Source organism: Orussus abietinus, unplaced genomic scaffold (genome assembly GCF_000612105.2).
Source record: "Orussus abietinus isolate OABI.00-Male unplaced genomic scaffold, Oabi_2.0 scaffold22, whole genome shotgun sequence".
NCBI lineage: Eukaryota > Metazoa > Arthropoda > Insecta > Hymenoptera > Orussidae > Orussus > Orussus abietinus.
The window spans coordinates 1,426,976-1,444,749 of NW_019394596.1; the positions used below are offsets into that span (position 1 = coordinate 1,426,976).

The window sequence follows — 17,774 nt, forward strand, 5'->3', positions numbered from 1 at the left end:
TGCCCTCGGCGGAGAATACGGACAGCTAACGCACTTGCCACCTGTTAGAGCACTGAGGTGACATAGGGTTTGAAGCTATGTTGAGGGGTCCATGCTATTCCACCCGTTTTCGTGCTACCCTGCTGCTGGTGAATTTTTTTCGCACCTGCTATCGCTGCAGCTCGACGGGGAAGGTTCTTCCCTTCAAATTGGTCTATCGAACGAGGGACGCGATTTTATCCAGGAGAAATACGCGTTTTAAGACGGTTTTAGACGTCTTTCTACTATGGACTTTGTTAAGATATATAATAACTGTGTGTATAACTATGCTACGTAATCGGCACTCTTTATATAATCTTAATAAACAAACTCAGGCAAGTGAATATGTTTCGGTAATGATTTTTTATATACTGCAGTTCCTTATCATAAAGACAAAATATTCTCCTAAATTTCAGATAATAACTACGCTAAGAAAAAAAAAACCAAAATGTATTATCAATTACATATTTACAAATAATTTATTGCCTTCTTCGACTCTTATTTACAGACCTTGGAAGGAAATATTATATCTTGTTATTTAATTGCTACAGGATGTATATTTTAAGTATTCGTATTCCTTACGCGGGTAAATATTTTGTTTGTACTTCTTTTGCTATAAAAACTATTATGCAAGTATGCCTCATTTATGATGGTAAGTTCTTATTATTTACCATCATTGAGAACTTTACTTGTAATATAGAAAAAATCCAAAGGACACAATAATCAAACATGTTAGACCCATGAGTTTCTTAACGCGAAGCATGATTTTTTACCGCACGTACTCACGTACATGTTACCATTGTCTTGCATGTAAGTAATTTGAATTTTATACATTCGGTAAAAATACATGCAAAACCATCTTGCTTCGACAAACCAATTTTTCAATCAAATATCCATTTTAAAATACGTCCTTTTGATATCATATCGGACATAGTATTTCTCTTTCGATGACTTGTAAATCCTCCAGTTATCTAAGAGCAGAGGTCGCTCTACTAAACAACTTCCTGCACCAAAAATGTCAACTCTCGTGGCATTCACTTGACAAGTATTTAAAGCTTCAAGACAACTCTCCTATTGGAGCATTTTGCAGCCACAAATCGTGTATGAAACTGTAAAGATCATCACTGACTGCAACCTGAAGGAAACCAACCCACAAAATTGAATTATTTCTTAGAGCGTACTTCTTAATTTGGGATTTCATGGCTTTTAAAAATAAATTATTTTTTTTACTTACTTTATAAGGAGTCGGATTCAAATTCCTCTTATGATCACTGCGCAGTGTTTTTAATGATTCTTGTACTCTATTCCTAACTTCATGTAACGTTGGCAACGGCCGGCATATTTTACCATCCTTCCAGTAGACCTTTACGACACACATCAGATAATTTTTATAAAAATATATGAGATTAACACAAACCTATAAATTATTTTGCTACGCACCTTGTACAATGCCTCAACGTGCGTTGGAATTACATACGCTCTTTTAGACTCTTCAAATGGATGTCGACACAGAACTTTTTGTCCCACTTCGGGTGCAGCTTCGACAGACCTTTGTAGCAAATCGATCAGAGCATGTCCATCGGAACCGTACAATCTGTATGCATCTTTTCTTCCTGGCATAGTAACTTTGCCAACTTCTTGACTGAGCTTGAGTCTTGGCTGGAAATTGAGCTCCACCATCTTGTAGACACAACCAAGTGCCGGTTGCCTTTGACATGTCACCAAGTGCGTTCCAATACCGAAGCAATCGATTTTGTGATTCTAAGGAAGGTCTTCCTTTTATAAAAGAATATTTTACGTGTCATGCAATAATGGCTGCTTTTGTGATTGGAATTCAACGTTATCGATTCGTTGATAAAACAACCACTGTTGACACGAAGTAGTGCATATATTTATCAATCGACTAGACGAGAGCAGTTGCCAATATTTTTCTTACCTGTTCATTTAGACTTAAGATTGTTTCTTCGTTGATGTTGTTCGAGGCAATGATTTTCAAATTGGCAAACCACGGTAAATTATATTTAACCGCTATCTTTTGAAAAACATCTCGAGCAGTGTGACTGAGGTAAGCTAGATCTCCGCTATCAATTCGGATTCCAACTGGCTTATATCCTAGCTCTGTTACAGCCAACGCCACCGCGCAGAAGTTCAACAAGCCGCTTCTATTAACGTTTACAAAGAAGCGAACAAAACGTATGAAAACAATTGGACCGATTATATGGAATGAACTTAAATTGACCTGGACATGTACATGAATGGAATGCATGAACAAATGGCAATGCTCTCTACCTGAAATGGTTGCAATTAAAAAACAAACAGCGAAACATTGTTTAACGTAATCTGTATAAAATAATAACTAGCACGTACTTCACATTGTGCTAGCGTACTGCTAATATAAAGCAACTTCGAATTTTTAAGCACGGTAAATATAACAGATTTTGATTTAAAATAAATTAAATGTTTCGAGGGTTTTCTTTTACTTAAGCATGTACACGATTTGAACAGGAAGCTAAATATTTCCCCGTGGTTGAATTGGGAAAGGTACTATATAAGGTCCGATATGAATACTCATATCAAGTAGAAACGAAAGCAAAGCCACCCATTAAAAATATTCTTCGGTACTACATTGCGATGCCGTGCTTAATGGATAATATGATATGACAGAGCTATGGAGACACATTGTTTCCCGTTCTATTAAAACAAGGAATTTTGATTGCGATACCATGGACACGCTGCTTTCGATGAACAACCAAAATATGAAAAACCTCACAATTGCATTCAGTCATAATTGGGGAACAAAAAATTGGAAAAAGAATTCCTGGCATTAATGAGCCGACAAACACAAGAAAATCGTACCTCACATAGAGCTCGCCCAATTCACCTCGTCTTAAAAAGCCATTCTTGTAAGACGGAGTCGGTTCAGATACAACCGGGTTGTTTCTCACATTGTTTTGAGTAGGCTTACTGGACCCATTAGTTATAATTTTATTTTTTAAATTTAGGCCGTGTATATGTTGTCGCTTGGCGGATGCTTCTATGCTACAAACATAATTCTGTTAGACTACATTACAATTTGGAGCAAATATGTACACACACAAGTGAATACTTGACCTAAATGTAGTCACATTAAGATTCTGTATTAAGGCTTCAATTATTGTACCGGTTGGTTATGTTCGAATAAGACCATCCATTTTTTAATTATTTTCAAATGTCAAAAAATATCAGTATGAGCGTGTCCAATTAAGAACAAAAGTAAAATACCTTTTAACATCATAGGTATCAACAAGTGCCATAAATCCATCTGGAAAGGCAATTGCAAAGCTGATTAAGGCTGCCAATTCTCCGTCAGAAGCTTCTGATACTAATGCCTCCAAATCTGAAGCAATTGCATCACGGTATTTACAAGACAATGCTAACAAGTCTTGTAACTGTCCAGTTTGTTTATGTGCTAAAGTCTGAAAAAGGCGAAGAATATCAAATACAGTATAATTGATGAGTTTTTATAAACAATCTGATGTTAAAACCATTTTCCATACCTTCGTTTGTAATTCTGCTATTCCTACAAAAGATGTCACATAGGCGTGTGCATGTGTTCCATTAACAGGTATGTGAAACAATTTACCGGCTAAAACATTACTAGTACCATCAAAACCACCTACAGAAACAAAGTTAGAAATAGAAAATTATTACTACGTAAATCTATAAGTTCATGTCATAAGAATTTAATTATTAATTCTTGAACGTTTAGTTCCCCGTCTGTTATAAGCAGTTTGTGAAGGAGGGTAAATTTAACTAAACTTGGAAACTACGCTAGCAGGGTGACACTCACTGGTACCGCTTGGAGCTACCTATTGATTTTACTTTTACCGAAATGGTCGATGTCTATAGATGAATAAGCCAATGCTATTACACACTTTCACAAATTGTACCTATTATTTGCCTTCCAACTAGATAAACATATACCGATCAAAATTGCATGTTACAAAGGTATTAAGGATCGGTAATATCACTCTTACCAATATAACTGTATTTAGACGCGCTAAGTCCTCCATCAGGTCCCTGAGCTCTTCTAAGGCCAAATTCCAAAAGTTTAACTTTAGATCCAGCAACCATACGATATCTGGCTGCATTTGTTGCCATTAAACTGGCATAGTTAACCAATGTTAATAAGGTCGTTTCCAATAGTTGTACCATTATTAAAGGACCTTCCACCCTCATCAATGGTACTCTGCGTTCATTTGAATAAATATTAAACTAATTATTAACTTTACGTGGATACATCATTTATGAAAATGCTGGTTAATTAAATTAAAATATTTTTCATCCTTATGGAAACATCTCACCTTGGGAAAACGACGGAACCCTCATCAATGGCATAAATAGTTACCTCCTTAGTAGTTACATTTTTTAAGTAATCAAAAAACGTTGGGTCTACCGAAGGCATCGTCGATTTCAGATATTCAATATCTGTAGGAAAAATTACATTTAGTATAGGTAATAATAAAAGTTACAAGATACGGTAACTTTAAATCTATTCTATACAACTTACCACTTTTGGAGTAACGAAATTTATCTAGAAACTTAAGACATTCTTCTAAACCAGCAAAGATGGTAAATTCACCTTGGAAAGGATTTTTGCGAAAGAATAAATCAAACACGGCATAATCATCCTTTTTTCCACTTTTCCAGTATGCATATGCCATCGTGATCTGATATAAATCTAAAACCAAACGACAAATTTTCCACATGTCAGAAGTTTTTTCAACGGGGGACTGACGACGGTTTAATTTACGTGGTACCGAGAAATTTTGAAATAAACAAATCATTCCCGAGGTCATGTTGGGTCGAAAACGCGATTTTAAGGTTAGTCGAACTGTTTTATTTAAAGAACTCGACGAAACTGGAGTACCCATGCTAAAGTACCTGTAAGGAGAGGCTGGACCACTGCGTTTTGACCGAGCCGGTCACAGCACGACGTATCCTCGTAATTGGACATTATGTAAGATTTTTCGGACGCGAGTAGAGGAGCGTCACCTCTGGACCGCTGCACTTAACCTCAACACTTAAAGCGTAACGGGTGCAATAGCAATTGATAGCGATCCAGGGGATGCGCGCAGATAATCGCAGCGTGCAAGGCAGGGCACAGGACGCTTCGTGGTGACCAAACGATGTCACGCAACGATACTAATCGGTGCTTAAGGCGCGTCTCTCGATAATACGGATATCAGGTCTGCGACGTCGGAACGAAACATTCAACGGTCCGCCCCGCGACGGTGTCGAGCGCAAACTGCCGAACCAAGCCGAACCGAGCCGAACTGTGCCGACCGAGAAGCGCAGCCGGTCCGATTACGCTGCGTTACCGTATCCAAGTTAACGAAGAACTGAGGGAACTCGAAGTAAGCCAGCATAGGCCACGGTATTACATACACAAGTTCTGCATTCTCACGATCGATAGGAACGTTTGAAGGACGTTTAGGCGTTTCAGGTAATAGGCACCATTGGGCACCGTTTCCAAGCGTTTCCAAGCCGCAGGAAGGTACGACACGCACCGCCAGCGATGCAGTCTCTCAACTGCGACTGTACAAGAGGAAAAGAAAGATTCTACTACGTCATTCGCGGTACAGGTTTCTTTAACAACATTGGCATCCGATTGCGGACTTCCGATACCACGCCTTAGGCGTAAGTGGTATTGGACGTGAATCAAAAATGGTATTTTTAATTCAAGCGCGTTACACGCTTGTCATCGAGATATCGAGTTGTGTATGCACGGATGAAGGGTACGTGATTTATGAAAGCCCAAATTTTAAAGCGAAATCTCTCGAGGCGAGATCTCCGACGTAATAATCGTGTCTTGTCGTACGTCTCGACCTTCCATTAACCTTGCCCAGCTTATGAAAGTTCCCTCCGAGTTCGTTTGACGATTCTCCTAACAGCCTTCTGAATTTATGGACACGAACGTTTACAGTATCTGCGTACTTGCAGAAACGAATTTCCCTGGATGATACTTTATGCGGTGGTATTGGCTAGCGATACGTTTAAACGTGCAACGCGAACGTGCAAAATGATTGCGGTATCGGAGATTTGCGGTCGACTTAAGAAAGAATATGTTATCTGGTATCGCGCTTCGTCTGACTGTTGTATATATTTATAGTACAATTGGTCGCGGGAGTAAAGGTACCAGGTACTACCAGGACGGGAACGATTATTTTAAACGACACGAGCCTTCCACTAAACCCATCGTTGGGAGGAACGGTTCGATGCGATCAGCTGATCGATGTGACGACGCGGACTCGGCTTATCGAATTGACCCAAAAATAACACAATCGAGTACTTTAAAAAAACGCCGAGAATACTTCTTGCGTGGGCGCTTCGGAGTTCTTCAAGAAGGTCCGACGAAAAATATTCAAACTGCCTAGAAAAAAAAAAATCAATGCTTTTTAGATGATACATGAATCGTTACAGGTACGTAAACATTTACCGAAGATGTCTTAATGAATCGATTATCATTCACATACAACCTTAAAAGCTATCACAAGCCATGGCACGATAGCCTTTGGTCATCTTTTTCCATATCACAGGGTTTTTTACAGGGGGGGATATGTATTTTTCTCGATGGCGCAAGTAAGACGGCTAATCGATACGTTATCTGAAACTTCATTCGTATAATTGGACCGACGATTTTGTCACAAACGATCAAAGAGGGATCCCAGGGACGCGTGCGACGTTTAATCCTTTTAATACGTCTTTTTTAAGATTAAGAATTCGTAGTAGAGATTAAGTGTTAAGATTAGAAACGAATTAAAACTCGGCCTTTTCGTTTGAAGATTAAGAAGTTTCCTCCGATAGATGTTTATCCATAATGAAATTGCTTCGTTAATGGGATCTTAATGTCTCGACACGCAATCGAAAGCTAAGCACAAGCGAGACTACGAATCAAAGGTTACCGTATTGAAATATGATCTTTGAATGAGTTTGCGAAGATGCGTGTCATCTATGAATAAGGCTGTTACGGAATACTGTTATTCATTTTTCTCGACAGTCGGCCTGTGCTCCAAGCAGGACGAAATCATGTCGAATATAGCCAAACCTCTTAATCTTTAGAATTATTGTTGACCGGCGTTTTAGTTATGTAGAAATAGAAGCAATACAATGAGATACCGATAAAGTGACATGCATAGAGCGATAGTATGATCCGGATTGTTGAATTGACACAGTCGTGTCATCGAGTATACTCGCTCGACCGCAGACGATGAATTTGTCACTGTGAAAATGATGCCCTTCGTTTGAAGTTTTTCTTCTTTTTTTTTTTCCAGGTCGATACCTTGAAAAGCTGGAAGTTCTATCGTAGGTTCGATCGTCCACGACTGGTACGTGCATAGCTCTATTTTCGAGCGATGAGTCACGCTCCACGCCTTCTGTCATTTTCTCAATCAATGATACTTAAAGCAGCGCGCCTCGTGATTACTTACAAGGTCCATAATTCTGGGCACGATTTCTTTATCGTTTTTCTATTATCTTCAGATCTCTGTCCCATCCTGATTTTTTTCCTTCGCAGGGCCAATGTAATGTTGGCTTTACCAACGGCCAAACGTACAGCGATAATTCCATTGATGATTCGGCTATTTCTGGTCTTGCGATGTATGCACGTTATCTAATCTGTAATGGAACTACTTTCGCAACCAAATGAAATAGGTATCCTCCAAGCAATGTTGGCATTAATTGCGTTTATCTAACTTACTCAAATATGGGCATTTAGGATAACTGAGCAAGACTCATCCGACAAGATAATAATACTCATCCGTTTGTTGTCTGAGGTTGAGTAATCTGTCAAAATAAAAATAAGAGTTTTGCTATTCACTGGAAGAACGTTCCGGTTTACCGACATCCGATTTAACAGTTCGATTTTAACGACGAGAAGTTCCGAAATAGGAATTTTTTAAAACCTTGATTAACCATCCCGTACATATCGAGTATCACTTACTCTGGGATAATTTCTACATTCATGTAGCCTAGGTACTCTAGCGTCATAAAGGCCAAGAAAAAGAGTATTAACACCTCCGCGAATTTCCTTTCTCTTTAATCCATTCCTCTCCTTCATCGTTGTAAGCAATTGAGCGCATTTTCAAAACTTAAATTTTTTCTTACCGGCGCCGCCATCTTGAATTACCCAGCATCCCCTAGTGAACTGCGCATGCGAAATGGGAGCACCTTGCGCGGGCATCAAAAGTAAATCTCGTTTAATTCTTTAATAGTATGGACAACTCGTGAGTTGCATACAGAGTCGTAGCAGACTATACACTATATAACGCTACCGGTGATATGTTCGATGGCCTACCAAATTGTTATAATCCCTACTAAATGATTACTCGATAATGTACATATCATTGAAATAAATTTTCAAATTATGTCATGTTTACATTGCACGTGTCATACATAATAGATTTTTCACGAGTATCACTAAACACCATAAATCTACTGTATTACGTCGTGTAATTTCACGTTGCTTACGTTTACAGTTTAAGTATATTCTCATTTAATTGCATATGTAAATATCGTGTCGTTTGAACAAGTGTCTAATATTTGTCTACGTTATTTGGCGTTTCTGAATTACTCGCTAGTCTAACACTAATTTTTGGTGTGTAGGCGGCTAAAAAAATATTCAATTTTTGATTAGACTAACAGCTATGGCGTCGATTTAATGACTGATGTCAAATCTCGAAGATCTCTACGGTTCAAAAATTGATTATTTTTAACGGTATCACCTTTACCATCTACGTATACTTATGTCTATTCTAGCGACTATTCTATCAGGGGTAAAAAACGCAATCACAAAATACGTATTCATCTGTGTGAACTATTGCAAAACAAGTTACTAGTACTTTGTTTAAATATGTTAAAACAGCGCTACTCGATGGCTTACACGTAATAACTCGCGTTATGCTCGTTTATTTTTAAATATATCTTAACAAATTCCATTGTCCTTTCAGCTATATTGGCACGAGGGCACATATGTCTGCATATGTATATCATACGGAAGCACAGTCTATAATCTACGTTACACGAAATCTTTAGTCTACTATCGAATCCCTAAAACTATTCAGACTTCAGTTAACATGTATTCCGTACAACCTTGTTTAAAAGAATAACGTTATACGATTGTATATAATTCTAACTACACCCTTTACTTTGTCCTTGTTTAATACTAAATTCGTAACAACTAGATTTATTTGTTGTGACATGCGATCACGGCACTCTACCCTACATACGCGAGTTCTTATTATTCCAATTTGACACGAGATTTCCCTATACAGTCTTAATGTCGACGATGATATATATGGAAAACGTCCGTTCTCGCTTTCTCCTTATATTTTCACAAACCACCCACGCTACGTATAAAGTTGGTTCTGCTTTGCAACATTTTCTATTCACTTTCGATTATCCGTTGGCATAGAGGCAAAATAACACGTCGTTAAGCTCCAACTACAGTTTAAAGCACGCCTATGATTTCGTAAGTACACAGTCTAAATTCACGAAATAATATTTCACGTCGCAATCTCTTACAATAAACTGCTTCATAGCCAGAATTAATACCATAATTAAAGTATCACAGAATCATATTGGCAGGAAAAAATAAAAATGTAGTAATAAATTAAGAATTGGTTTTAAGAGAAATTAAAATATTGAAGAAATCTTCTATTAGTTTGTAATGTTAAATATGTATCGGTATTACTCTCACCGGTAATGCCGGTAATAATGGAAGATTTTATAAAACTATCGATATTATTTATAGTCCCTCTGTCGTTAAGTACAGTAACGATATTAGAGAGAATAAAAATCACAAGAAATGTAAAACGAATGGAATCTCAATAAATAACGTATTTACGTAGAGCTTAAACAAACTGTAGATTAATGGTAACATTCAAACCGTGGTTTAATTCTTAGCACCGCGAATCTTAAAAATTAAACCTCGTGCTTAACAATAACGCTAATGCATACGCATACAATTTCTTCAATTATTGCTGAGCATCAAACCAATCCTCAAATCGATCCCCCATGGTTCATCTCATTAAATCCGCGGCCCTTTGCCTGTCCCGATGAACCTCTCGAGGATGCATACGCTTTCGGTGAGAAAAACAATTACCTGAGCTGGCAAATGCTTTTGGGCAGTAAGGGCATTGATAAGGCCTAGCACCTGTGTGTTGGTTTATATGAAATTTCAAATCCTGATTCCTTTTAAAAGTTTTATCACACAGAGGACACGCATGCGGCCTGAGATTGGAATGAGTAATACTGTGAGCTCGTAAAGTTGATTTAGTAGGATATACTCTTCCACATACATTGCATGGGAATTGTATACCACCATGATATTCCTTGTGACGAAACAAATTAGACTGCGTCTTAAAGCTGAAATATAATTGCACTCATTAAATAGTGGTATCTAAAAATTCTAATTACATTGATTTATTAATTAATATCACTTACATTCTACCACATATGTCACATCCGTACTTTCCTTTAGGCCGATGAGTTTCCAAATGAACTTTCAAGTTTCCCTTAGTAGAAATCCTCTTACTACAAATTGGACATACGAAATTTCCTGTAGAATTATTATCAATATTCGTATGCAGAACTCCATTAGCAGAATACACTTGCTGCGACCTTAACACCGATTTCCCATCGAACCGTCGATCTGTAGGTAAATGGGACCACAAGTGATTTTGCAAACCGATTTGCGATATAAAAGATCTTGCACAGATCGTACATTCGTGCGGTTTCGTTGTTGTATTCGATACATCTTCCTCACTTTCTTCCGATGGCTTTATTTCTTTTCCACAGTCTTCCTTAATTTCATAATTCCTGTGCAGTGAAACGATACTTATTGAATCCTGCATTTCATTTATGTAATTATGTGCCATAATAAATACGAACTTGTTTATAAGAGGCAGAGGTTCCGGAGAACGCGCTTTTGTCACTTTTTCTTCCGTGTCAGAAGTATCTGACATTTCAGAGGATGATTGTTCCAAACCACACTGTAAAAACAGCATCGGGTCGACTTTAACTTCCATTTCTTCCATATTAAGTGCATGCTGGTCGTCATCTTGCGTAAGTAAGGTCGATGGACCCAATGGTTCGCCTTCTGTTAAAATTTCTATTGCCCCCTGTGCAATCAAAAAGAGTTCATAAAAGTAGCGTTATTAGCTATGAATGAAATTATGGAATAACTCAACTGCAGAGTATTTACTTTAGTTAATATGGAATGTAACAGTCCTCGGTCCTCCATTTTCTTTGTGGTATCCTGAGGATCCTTTTGCTTATCGGTGTCCACATCTCGAGGAGCGGTAATATCGTCAAAGACGCCATACAATTGTAATCTTAATTTTTCTTGCGTTCGGTGTGCCATCGTCGCAAACCGATGAACTCCCTCCAATCTTTTAACGCAGGTTGAACAAACCATCTTTGGTAATTTATCTTCAGAAGCGACCTGAAAAGGTATCGAATATTTCATAAACAGCCTCCTACGAAAAGAAGTCATTTTGCATAATATTTATTTGCTTCCTGTTATTTCATAATTCGCCTGTACATACGTCCCGAGAAACGTCACGGGCAGATCCTCTGACGTTTTATCGCCAATTATATTTATAGCCGCGCACTCTCGTACAGCGCATACAGTAAAGTACTCATGGCAATCAATAATATGCTAATTTTTAACACTTTTACATCTCGCTATAAAATGGTTACCGTAAGACTAGCCCAGCATTCGCGTTCGTTTCCTCATTGGCTCGACGCCTGGTCAACGATATATCTAGGGTGTCACTTAGATTCGCATAATGGATTTCAAAGCTTCTTGGAATTCCATCTCGAATTTGCGATCGAAATCGACCCGAAATCATGATTGCCATTTTGCACGTCTCGTTAAAACACGCAAAATATCCCGCATTCAGGTATCTGCCTTCACCGCGATTTTTCCCCAGGCACCCGTCACGCGCGTTCGCGAAGCATTCTCGAAACCGGTAATTTCACTTCAACGTTTCCTGGACACCTTGGAAAGCTCTCGTTCGCATTTATATCACGCCGAATCTCCTTTCCTCGTAATGGCGCAAAAATAGCGATCGCGATTTCAGGACGTCCCTCCGCGTCTTCGAGATCGGCCGATTCGCGTCCGATTCCCGCGAACATAACCTCGTCGACGGACGCCTTTCGCCGACGCGACGTCGGGTCGGAAGCGGAAGAGCCGCGATCTCGATTTTCGAAACGCGAGCCCGGCGCGCGTAAACACGCGGAACGTACGCACTCACCGGGAGGTAAAGGTACTTGCGAATCTTGGCCTGGAGGTAGCGTCGCCTGGCGTCCTCGGCCTCGAAGATGTGGAGGGCGTCGTCGCCGACGAGATCGGCCGCGCAGAGCCTGCACAGGGCGGCCTCGCGGTCGCGTTCGAAATCCCGGCCCGCCGTGCCCATTTCAAAAGAGGGCCGGTCCCCGGGTGCGAGGCCTCACGGGCTGGCGGGCATCCCCTCGTCCGGGCCGGTCGTCTGCCTGGCCTCGCCTCACCGGTGCATCCTCCGCGAGAGCCCGCGGCCCGTTCCGCGGGTGGCGTTGATTATATATCCCCGCGCGACGAGATCTCCTTAACTTACGACCCGGGATTGGTCGGATTACTCCGACGCCGTCGACGCGCTTTAAAAACGACGTCGGCGCCGGGCGTCGGCGTCGGCCCCCGAAACGAGTGCTCAATACAAAATATATAATAGCATTCGTCGATTTGAAAAACATATGTATATAACCAATTGTTTTATTTATGGATCCCGTGCGCGGCTCGGCGCGACTCGGCGCGGCGCGGCCCCGCGCCCCGTCGAGACCCTTTCCCGGTTCCGGCCCTCCGAATCCCGCCGATCCCGAGCCCCGAGGGATGTCTCTCGACCCCCGAGGCTCGCCGCCACTCGTCGCCCCTCGCCGTTTCCCCGAGACCGCCGAGACGCGTCCCGAGCCGGAAATAAAGAATAAAATGTATCAGCGCGGCACTCTTAATTGGTCCGCCATTTTCTTTCGGCGGTCCGCCGAGATTTCGGCCTGACTCCCCGTTCCGGCGGAAATTCTTTCGGGTTTCCGCGGCCGCGAGTCCGCGGGCCCCTCGGCTCCCTCGGATCGACCCGCCCCCGCGGAAAATCACCTCGGCACGGCCGCGATTTTCGAAATACCGAAGGCGGTCCAAGCTTTCCCGCCATTCGGCGGACCGATGTTCCTCCGCCGCGGGCGCCGACGTTTTGTACGTTTTTCGGCGCGGCCTCCAAGTAGTCCCCGGTACTCGCGGCCTCCCCCGACGCCCGCGATGCTCGTCCCCGTTTAAAAAAATCAATACTTAATAATTAGCAATTAATACAAGATGGATGTGTGCGAATGTCGTCGCGCTCCGGTTGGGCGAGGCGGCGCGGCCGGGCGAGAGCTTTATTCCGGCCTGACAAATTAGACGATTCCGCAGCCCTCGCGCAGGAGGTTTTTCAATTCCGTTTCTCTAGATTTCATGAAATTCGAGTATGTTTCGTGCATCTATCACGAGACTCGTTTACCTCGAACGTGTAATGTTGAGTCATTAAATATCGCAAGGATGACGTTTCATTCCTTCGCTTTCCTGATGATTAAATTTGCTGTCAGGGAGCATTGGCCAAAGTAGCCCGGGTAAATCCGAATAAAATGTGCACCCACGTTTCGAGGTTTAAACGTAAGCGTATGATGACCGGAAACAAACGATCTGTCGAGTAAATAACGTTCGCGATCCATTGCTGCCTTTGTCTTTGCTTGGGTTACCTCCAAACTGTCATCGTTGAGACATTGCATCGGTAACCTTTATAATATGGCAATACTTCAACAAAATTTGTATACCTTATGGTATACATAAGATGAAGGAAAATATATGACATCTTATCCTGAGCATGTTTAGGAATTTAAATTTACATAAGTGATTTTAAATACTTTCAAATATCGTTTCATTCGCCTTGAAGATGGGATCGCAGCCCTGTGGATTTGTCTCTCTCTTGTATAGTATCGGAGAAAGACCGTTAGAATTATGGTCGAAACACGTTTCTTTGGATGGAAGAATTCGTAGAATTAAAGATGAAGCGTTACAGGGAGATAAGGTTATCGAAATAATGGGACCTCATGAAACATCAGTGCCTACGAATATTTGTTGTCCAGCAAATCCATTGGACGTTCTTCGTATTAAACTCCCTGTTCTTGTGTTAATCATTAAAAATTTGGAACTGAAATTAAAAGTAGATTTTCAGGTAAGTATAGTTATCGGGTCCGTAATCGATGATTTCATCGATCGTATTTCACACATTTTAAATAAGATTAAAATCCTTGCATACCGTTAAAATTTGCATTTTTGTTTCAGTTGATAGATAAAGAAAAGCAACGTCGAAAAATTACCTTAATTACGTATGATCATGAAAAATTGCCGATCATAAATATACATTTTGCATGCTTAGCTCTAAATTTAGAAGAAGGATGGAACATTTTGGAATTAAATCTTCAATCGTTATGTCATAATACGTTTAAAGTGGACTTCTGTGCACTACAAAAAATAATAATCTATCCCAATTGTCGGGTGCGGAGGATATATTTGCAAGATCGTCATTATAATTGCAACGAAACACCTATTGAACTATGCCAAGCCTTTTTTGATATGTACTCATTGAAATGGGGTATTCATTTAGTTGAGAGATGTTGTCAAACGGAAGAATCGTATACAGGTATTTAGTATACTGGTTGAATTACAATAATAAATAATCAGCTTATTTTTCCTTTCTGTGCAACTGCTTCTGTATATATAAATTTTGATAGGACCTTTGCAACCATTCGGTTTGGAATGTTTTACATCAAAAAGTAATATTTCAATTACTATATCTGCTTCTACTGCACTCGAAAATCAAGGAGCTATCGATAATTCCACTTCAGTATCTAAATCGGATAAGATATTTATGTCGAGTTATTCTAGATCCATTAATGAATTTAATAATTATATCAATCCGTCTATTGGACATACTTTGTGCAAAACAAAGATTAATCATAACTCGAAACACGTTACTGTAAATAATGAAAATAAGAGAAAATGTAAATCAGCAACTTTTAATGACAAAGAGAAATTGAGAGGAGAACATCTTAAAAAGAAAGATAAAGAACAAATTAATTTAGTCGATGACGTGTGTACAAACTTAAAAGGAGATAAAAATGTAGCAGAGTCATTTCCACACGTAGAGAAGAGTCAGTACTTACAGATGCAAATTAATGAAAGTTTTATGAAGAAGAAACCAGAGAGTTCGGGTCGTATTTTCAAAGAGTGGCCTTATACATATCATGAAAAGAGTGGTGATGACAAATCTTATTTAATAGATTTTGCAACTAACTATAAAAATCATAAAAATGAAGTCAGACATAAAAATCCAAATTCTACTGATTTACATTTTTCCGCAACTAAGCCCCAAACTACTGTGATTCCCCAGCAGGACGAACTGCCTTCAAGATTGACGCAAATTGCTATGGTAACAAGCAATAGGAATTGGAAACATTTAGAGAAAACAAATGGAGATAAACCACAGCAACAAGATGTTAAATCAATAAAGAACATTATCACTGAAGTTCAAAGAATTAGGGAACAATTACGCAATTATTGTCCAAATCTTAAGAACTCCACTATAATTGAGAAAAAAAAAATAGTGGACGTCCCTGACATTATTCCACCTTTTGTAGAGGTGCATGCAAATCCTAAAGAGGCAAATCCTAAAAATACAGCATTGTCCACTGATGCAGCAGTAAATGATTTTCTAAAATTACAGCATCTTGCAAATAAGATTATTTTAAATAATTTAAGAAAAAAAGGCCTGACTATGACTGAAGTAGAATTGTCTATTTATAATTCTATAAATCGTCGAAACTGCTATGGTCAGGGAAAACTCATTGAAACTCAAAGGCAATGTATTAGTAAAGGCACTGGGCTTAGCTCAATTAACCCTCCAGAAGTGCATGCATCGTTAAAGAAACAACTTTTAACTTTGAGCAATAAAATGTGTATGCAACTTAAGAATGAACCGAATGCTGTTGTATCATATTTAAAACCATTAAATAATTGTAGGTCACTAGAAGAAGTGCAACATATGATTAAAAGTATCCAAGATGTCTCATCGGGTCCTTCCAATTCATATGTTTTTACAGCTGAAGTAAAATCCATACAGAAAAAAGTCAATGATGAAATTAAACTTCATTCACCTGGTCATGCAAAATGCATTCTATCCAGTGCTAAGAAAAGAACGAACAATTCTGATACTATTGTACATTCAGATAAATACGATACACTGAATGTTATTAATGTATTATTCCACAGGCACATTCAAGACCATTATAAAAAATTCAAAAGTCCATAATGTTAGTAGTGCACAATGTTTATTTCGTGCTGCGGTAAACATGTTTAAGGATATATTGACAACAACTTCTAAAAATCTTTGATTCAGTAAAAGCAGTGAATAATTACCAAATTATTCACAATTTCATTTTATCAGTAATTCTCTTATTACTGCTATGACTTAGAATACATATTGAAAACACTATGGAAATGACCATTAGGTTAAAACTTTATTACCGAATTAAATTAATATATACCTTGTGCTATTAGTGATGAATTATAACTTAATAAAGAAGTTCATTTTTAGGAGTGCATGGTATTAGAATGATATTCTTACGAGTCTTCAACATTTTGCTTTGTTTTGAATGGGTAGGAATAATTTAAACTCTGCTGGTAATTCATCTTCCGAGTATAGTCTATCAGAAAAATAGACTCTGCGTATTCTACAATTCGCATGAATTTGGACTCTTAGTGTTTCCACATAATTTGTCCCATAAGCACGACGCGTGAAATCCGCTAAATTAAATTGAATCTGATTCCATCCATCGTCTAACCTCATTGGCATTGTACAAATGAATGGCTTGACTCTTGTTGTCGATTGATAATTACTAGCCCGAAAACGCCGTCGTACATTTTTATCATCGATCACCTGAAGGAATACAAAAGTAATATAGTAAAAAGAAATTATAATTTATTAAGTCTAAATGAGTCATTTAAAAGAAACCTTACCTGAACTTCAAAAGTAAAATATTTCTTTAAGTTTTTGATGATCATCACTAAAAAAGGCAGTTTTATGCCTAATGTCTTTCTCGGATCGGCAGGGCAAGTAATGTAAGTGGTGCTGACATTACTACCAAGTATTTCGAGCACCAAACTTTGGATATCATTATCAGTGATTCTTTTTATATGACCGTTTCGTACCTTCTTGTCCCATATTTGTAACGGTTTACTACCAATACTGTACAAAATAGATAGAAATCCACTTTGAAATGTGTTCTTGAACATGTTTGACGCTTCTTCGGGTTTCCTAGGTTTCCTAGGTTTCCGATACAAAACACTTGGCTTCTCGATCGTTATTTCAGCATCACCCAGTTACTATCAACAAACATAACCTACGTTCGTTCACATGCTAAGCGTCTGCGACTTGCCCCGTCTTTAATTCGATGAATGGTAAATAGTTGACGGAGGACATGGCTTTTAGCCGGCTCGAGGTTCTCTTGTTAAAATTTGTAATGATTTCAGGAATTCGCAAAATTTGTCCACTGGTCCAACATGTTTCTCAGTCAATTTTTCGAAATGTGGACGAAAACAATTTTGCGCAGTGATCATCGATACTCTCGATCACTCTCGATTCCATTCGATA

General features: G+C 39.1%; 4 protein-coding genes across 7 annotated transcripts; 1 reads left to right on the plus strand and 3 right to left on the minus strand.

Annotated features, from left to right (window-relative positions):
* Positions 1–362: 362 nt before the first annotated feature.
* On the minus strand, positions 363–5,584 carry LOC105702012 (nicotinate phosphoribosyltransferase). Of its 3 annotated transcripts, none has more exons than XM_012429205.1 (11): positions 5,446–5,584; positions 4,568–4,738; positions 4,362–4,485; positions 4,035–4,246; positions 3,555–3,673; positions 3,280–3,473; positions 2,875–3,057; positions 1,955–2,180; positions 1,459–1,779; positions 1,253–1,381; positions 363–1,153 (listed from the first exon to the last, which is right to left on the minus strand). In XM_012429205.1, exons 1-11 carry the CDS (start codon positions 5,456–5,458, stop codon positions 1,076–1,078), a joined length of 1,770 nt encoding a protein of 589 aa, XP_012284628.1. In that variant the 5' UTR covers positions 5,459–5,584; the 3' UTR covers positions 363–1,075. The 3 variants fall into 3 exon arrangements, with proteins under 3 accessions (XP_012284628.1, XP_012284627.1, XP_012284630.1); XM_012429204.2 differs by lacking the exon at positions 5,446–5,584 and adding an exon at positions 4,942–5,404; XM_012429207.2 differs by lacking the exons at positions 2,875–3,057; positions 5,446–5,584 and adding an exon at positions 4,942–5,410.
* Positions 5,585–8,249: 2,665 nt separating this feature from the next.
* Positions 8,250–12,847, minus strand: LOC105702013 (zinc finger protein 625). Of its 2 annotated transcripts, none has more exons than XM_012429208.2 (5): positions 12,315–12,847; positions 11,261–11,500; positions 10,948–11,177; positions 10,501–10,875; positions 8,250–10,422 (listed from the first exon to the last, which is right to left on the minus strand). In XM_012429208.2, the coding sequence occupies exons 1-5, from the start codon at positions 12,474–12,476 to the stop codon at positions 10,077–10,079; spliced, it is 1,353 nt and encodes a 450-aa protein (XP_012284631.1). In that variant the 5' UTR covers positions 12,477–12,847; the 3' UTR covers positions 8,250–10,076. The 2 variants fall into 2 exon arrangements, with proteins under 2 accessions (XP_012284631.1, XP_012284632.1); XM_012429209.1 differs by lacking the exon at positions 12,315–12,847 and adding an exon at positions 11,758–12,182.
* A 520-nt stretch (positions 12,848–13,367) lies between these two features.
* On the plus strand, positions 13,368–16,452 carry LOC105701940. Its single transcript, XM_023432825.1, has 3 exons — positions 13,368–14,297; positions 14,408–14,765; positions 14,857–16,452. The coding sequence occupies exons 1-3, from the start codon at positions 14,016–14,018 to the stop codon at positions 16,431–16,433; spliced, it is 2,217 nt and encodes a 738-aa protein (XP_023288593.1). The 5' UTR covers positions 13,368–14,015; the 3' UTR covers positions 16,434–16,452.
* A 170-nt stretch (positions 16,453–16,622) lies between these two features.
* Positions 16,623–17,725, minus strand: LOC105702015 (cilia- and flagella-associated protein 20). Its single transcript, XM_012429215.2, has 2 exons — positions 17,141–17,725; positions 16,623–17,060 (listed from the first exon to the last, which is right to left on the minus strand). Exons 1-2 carry the CDS (start codon positions 17,414–17,416, stop codon positions 16,755–16,757), a joined length of 582 nt encoding a protein of 193 aa, XP_012284638.1. The 5' UTR covers positions 17,417–17,725; the 3' UTR covers positions 16,623–16,754.
* Positions 17,726–17,774: the final 49 nt, after the last annotated feature.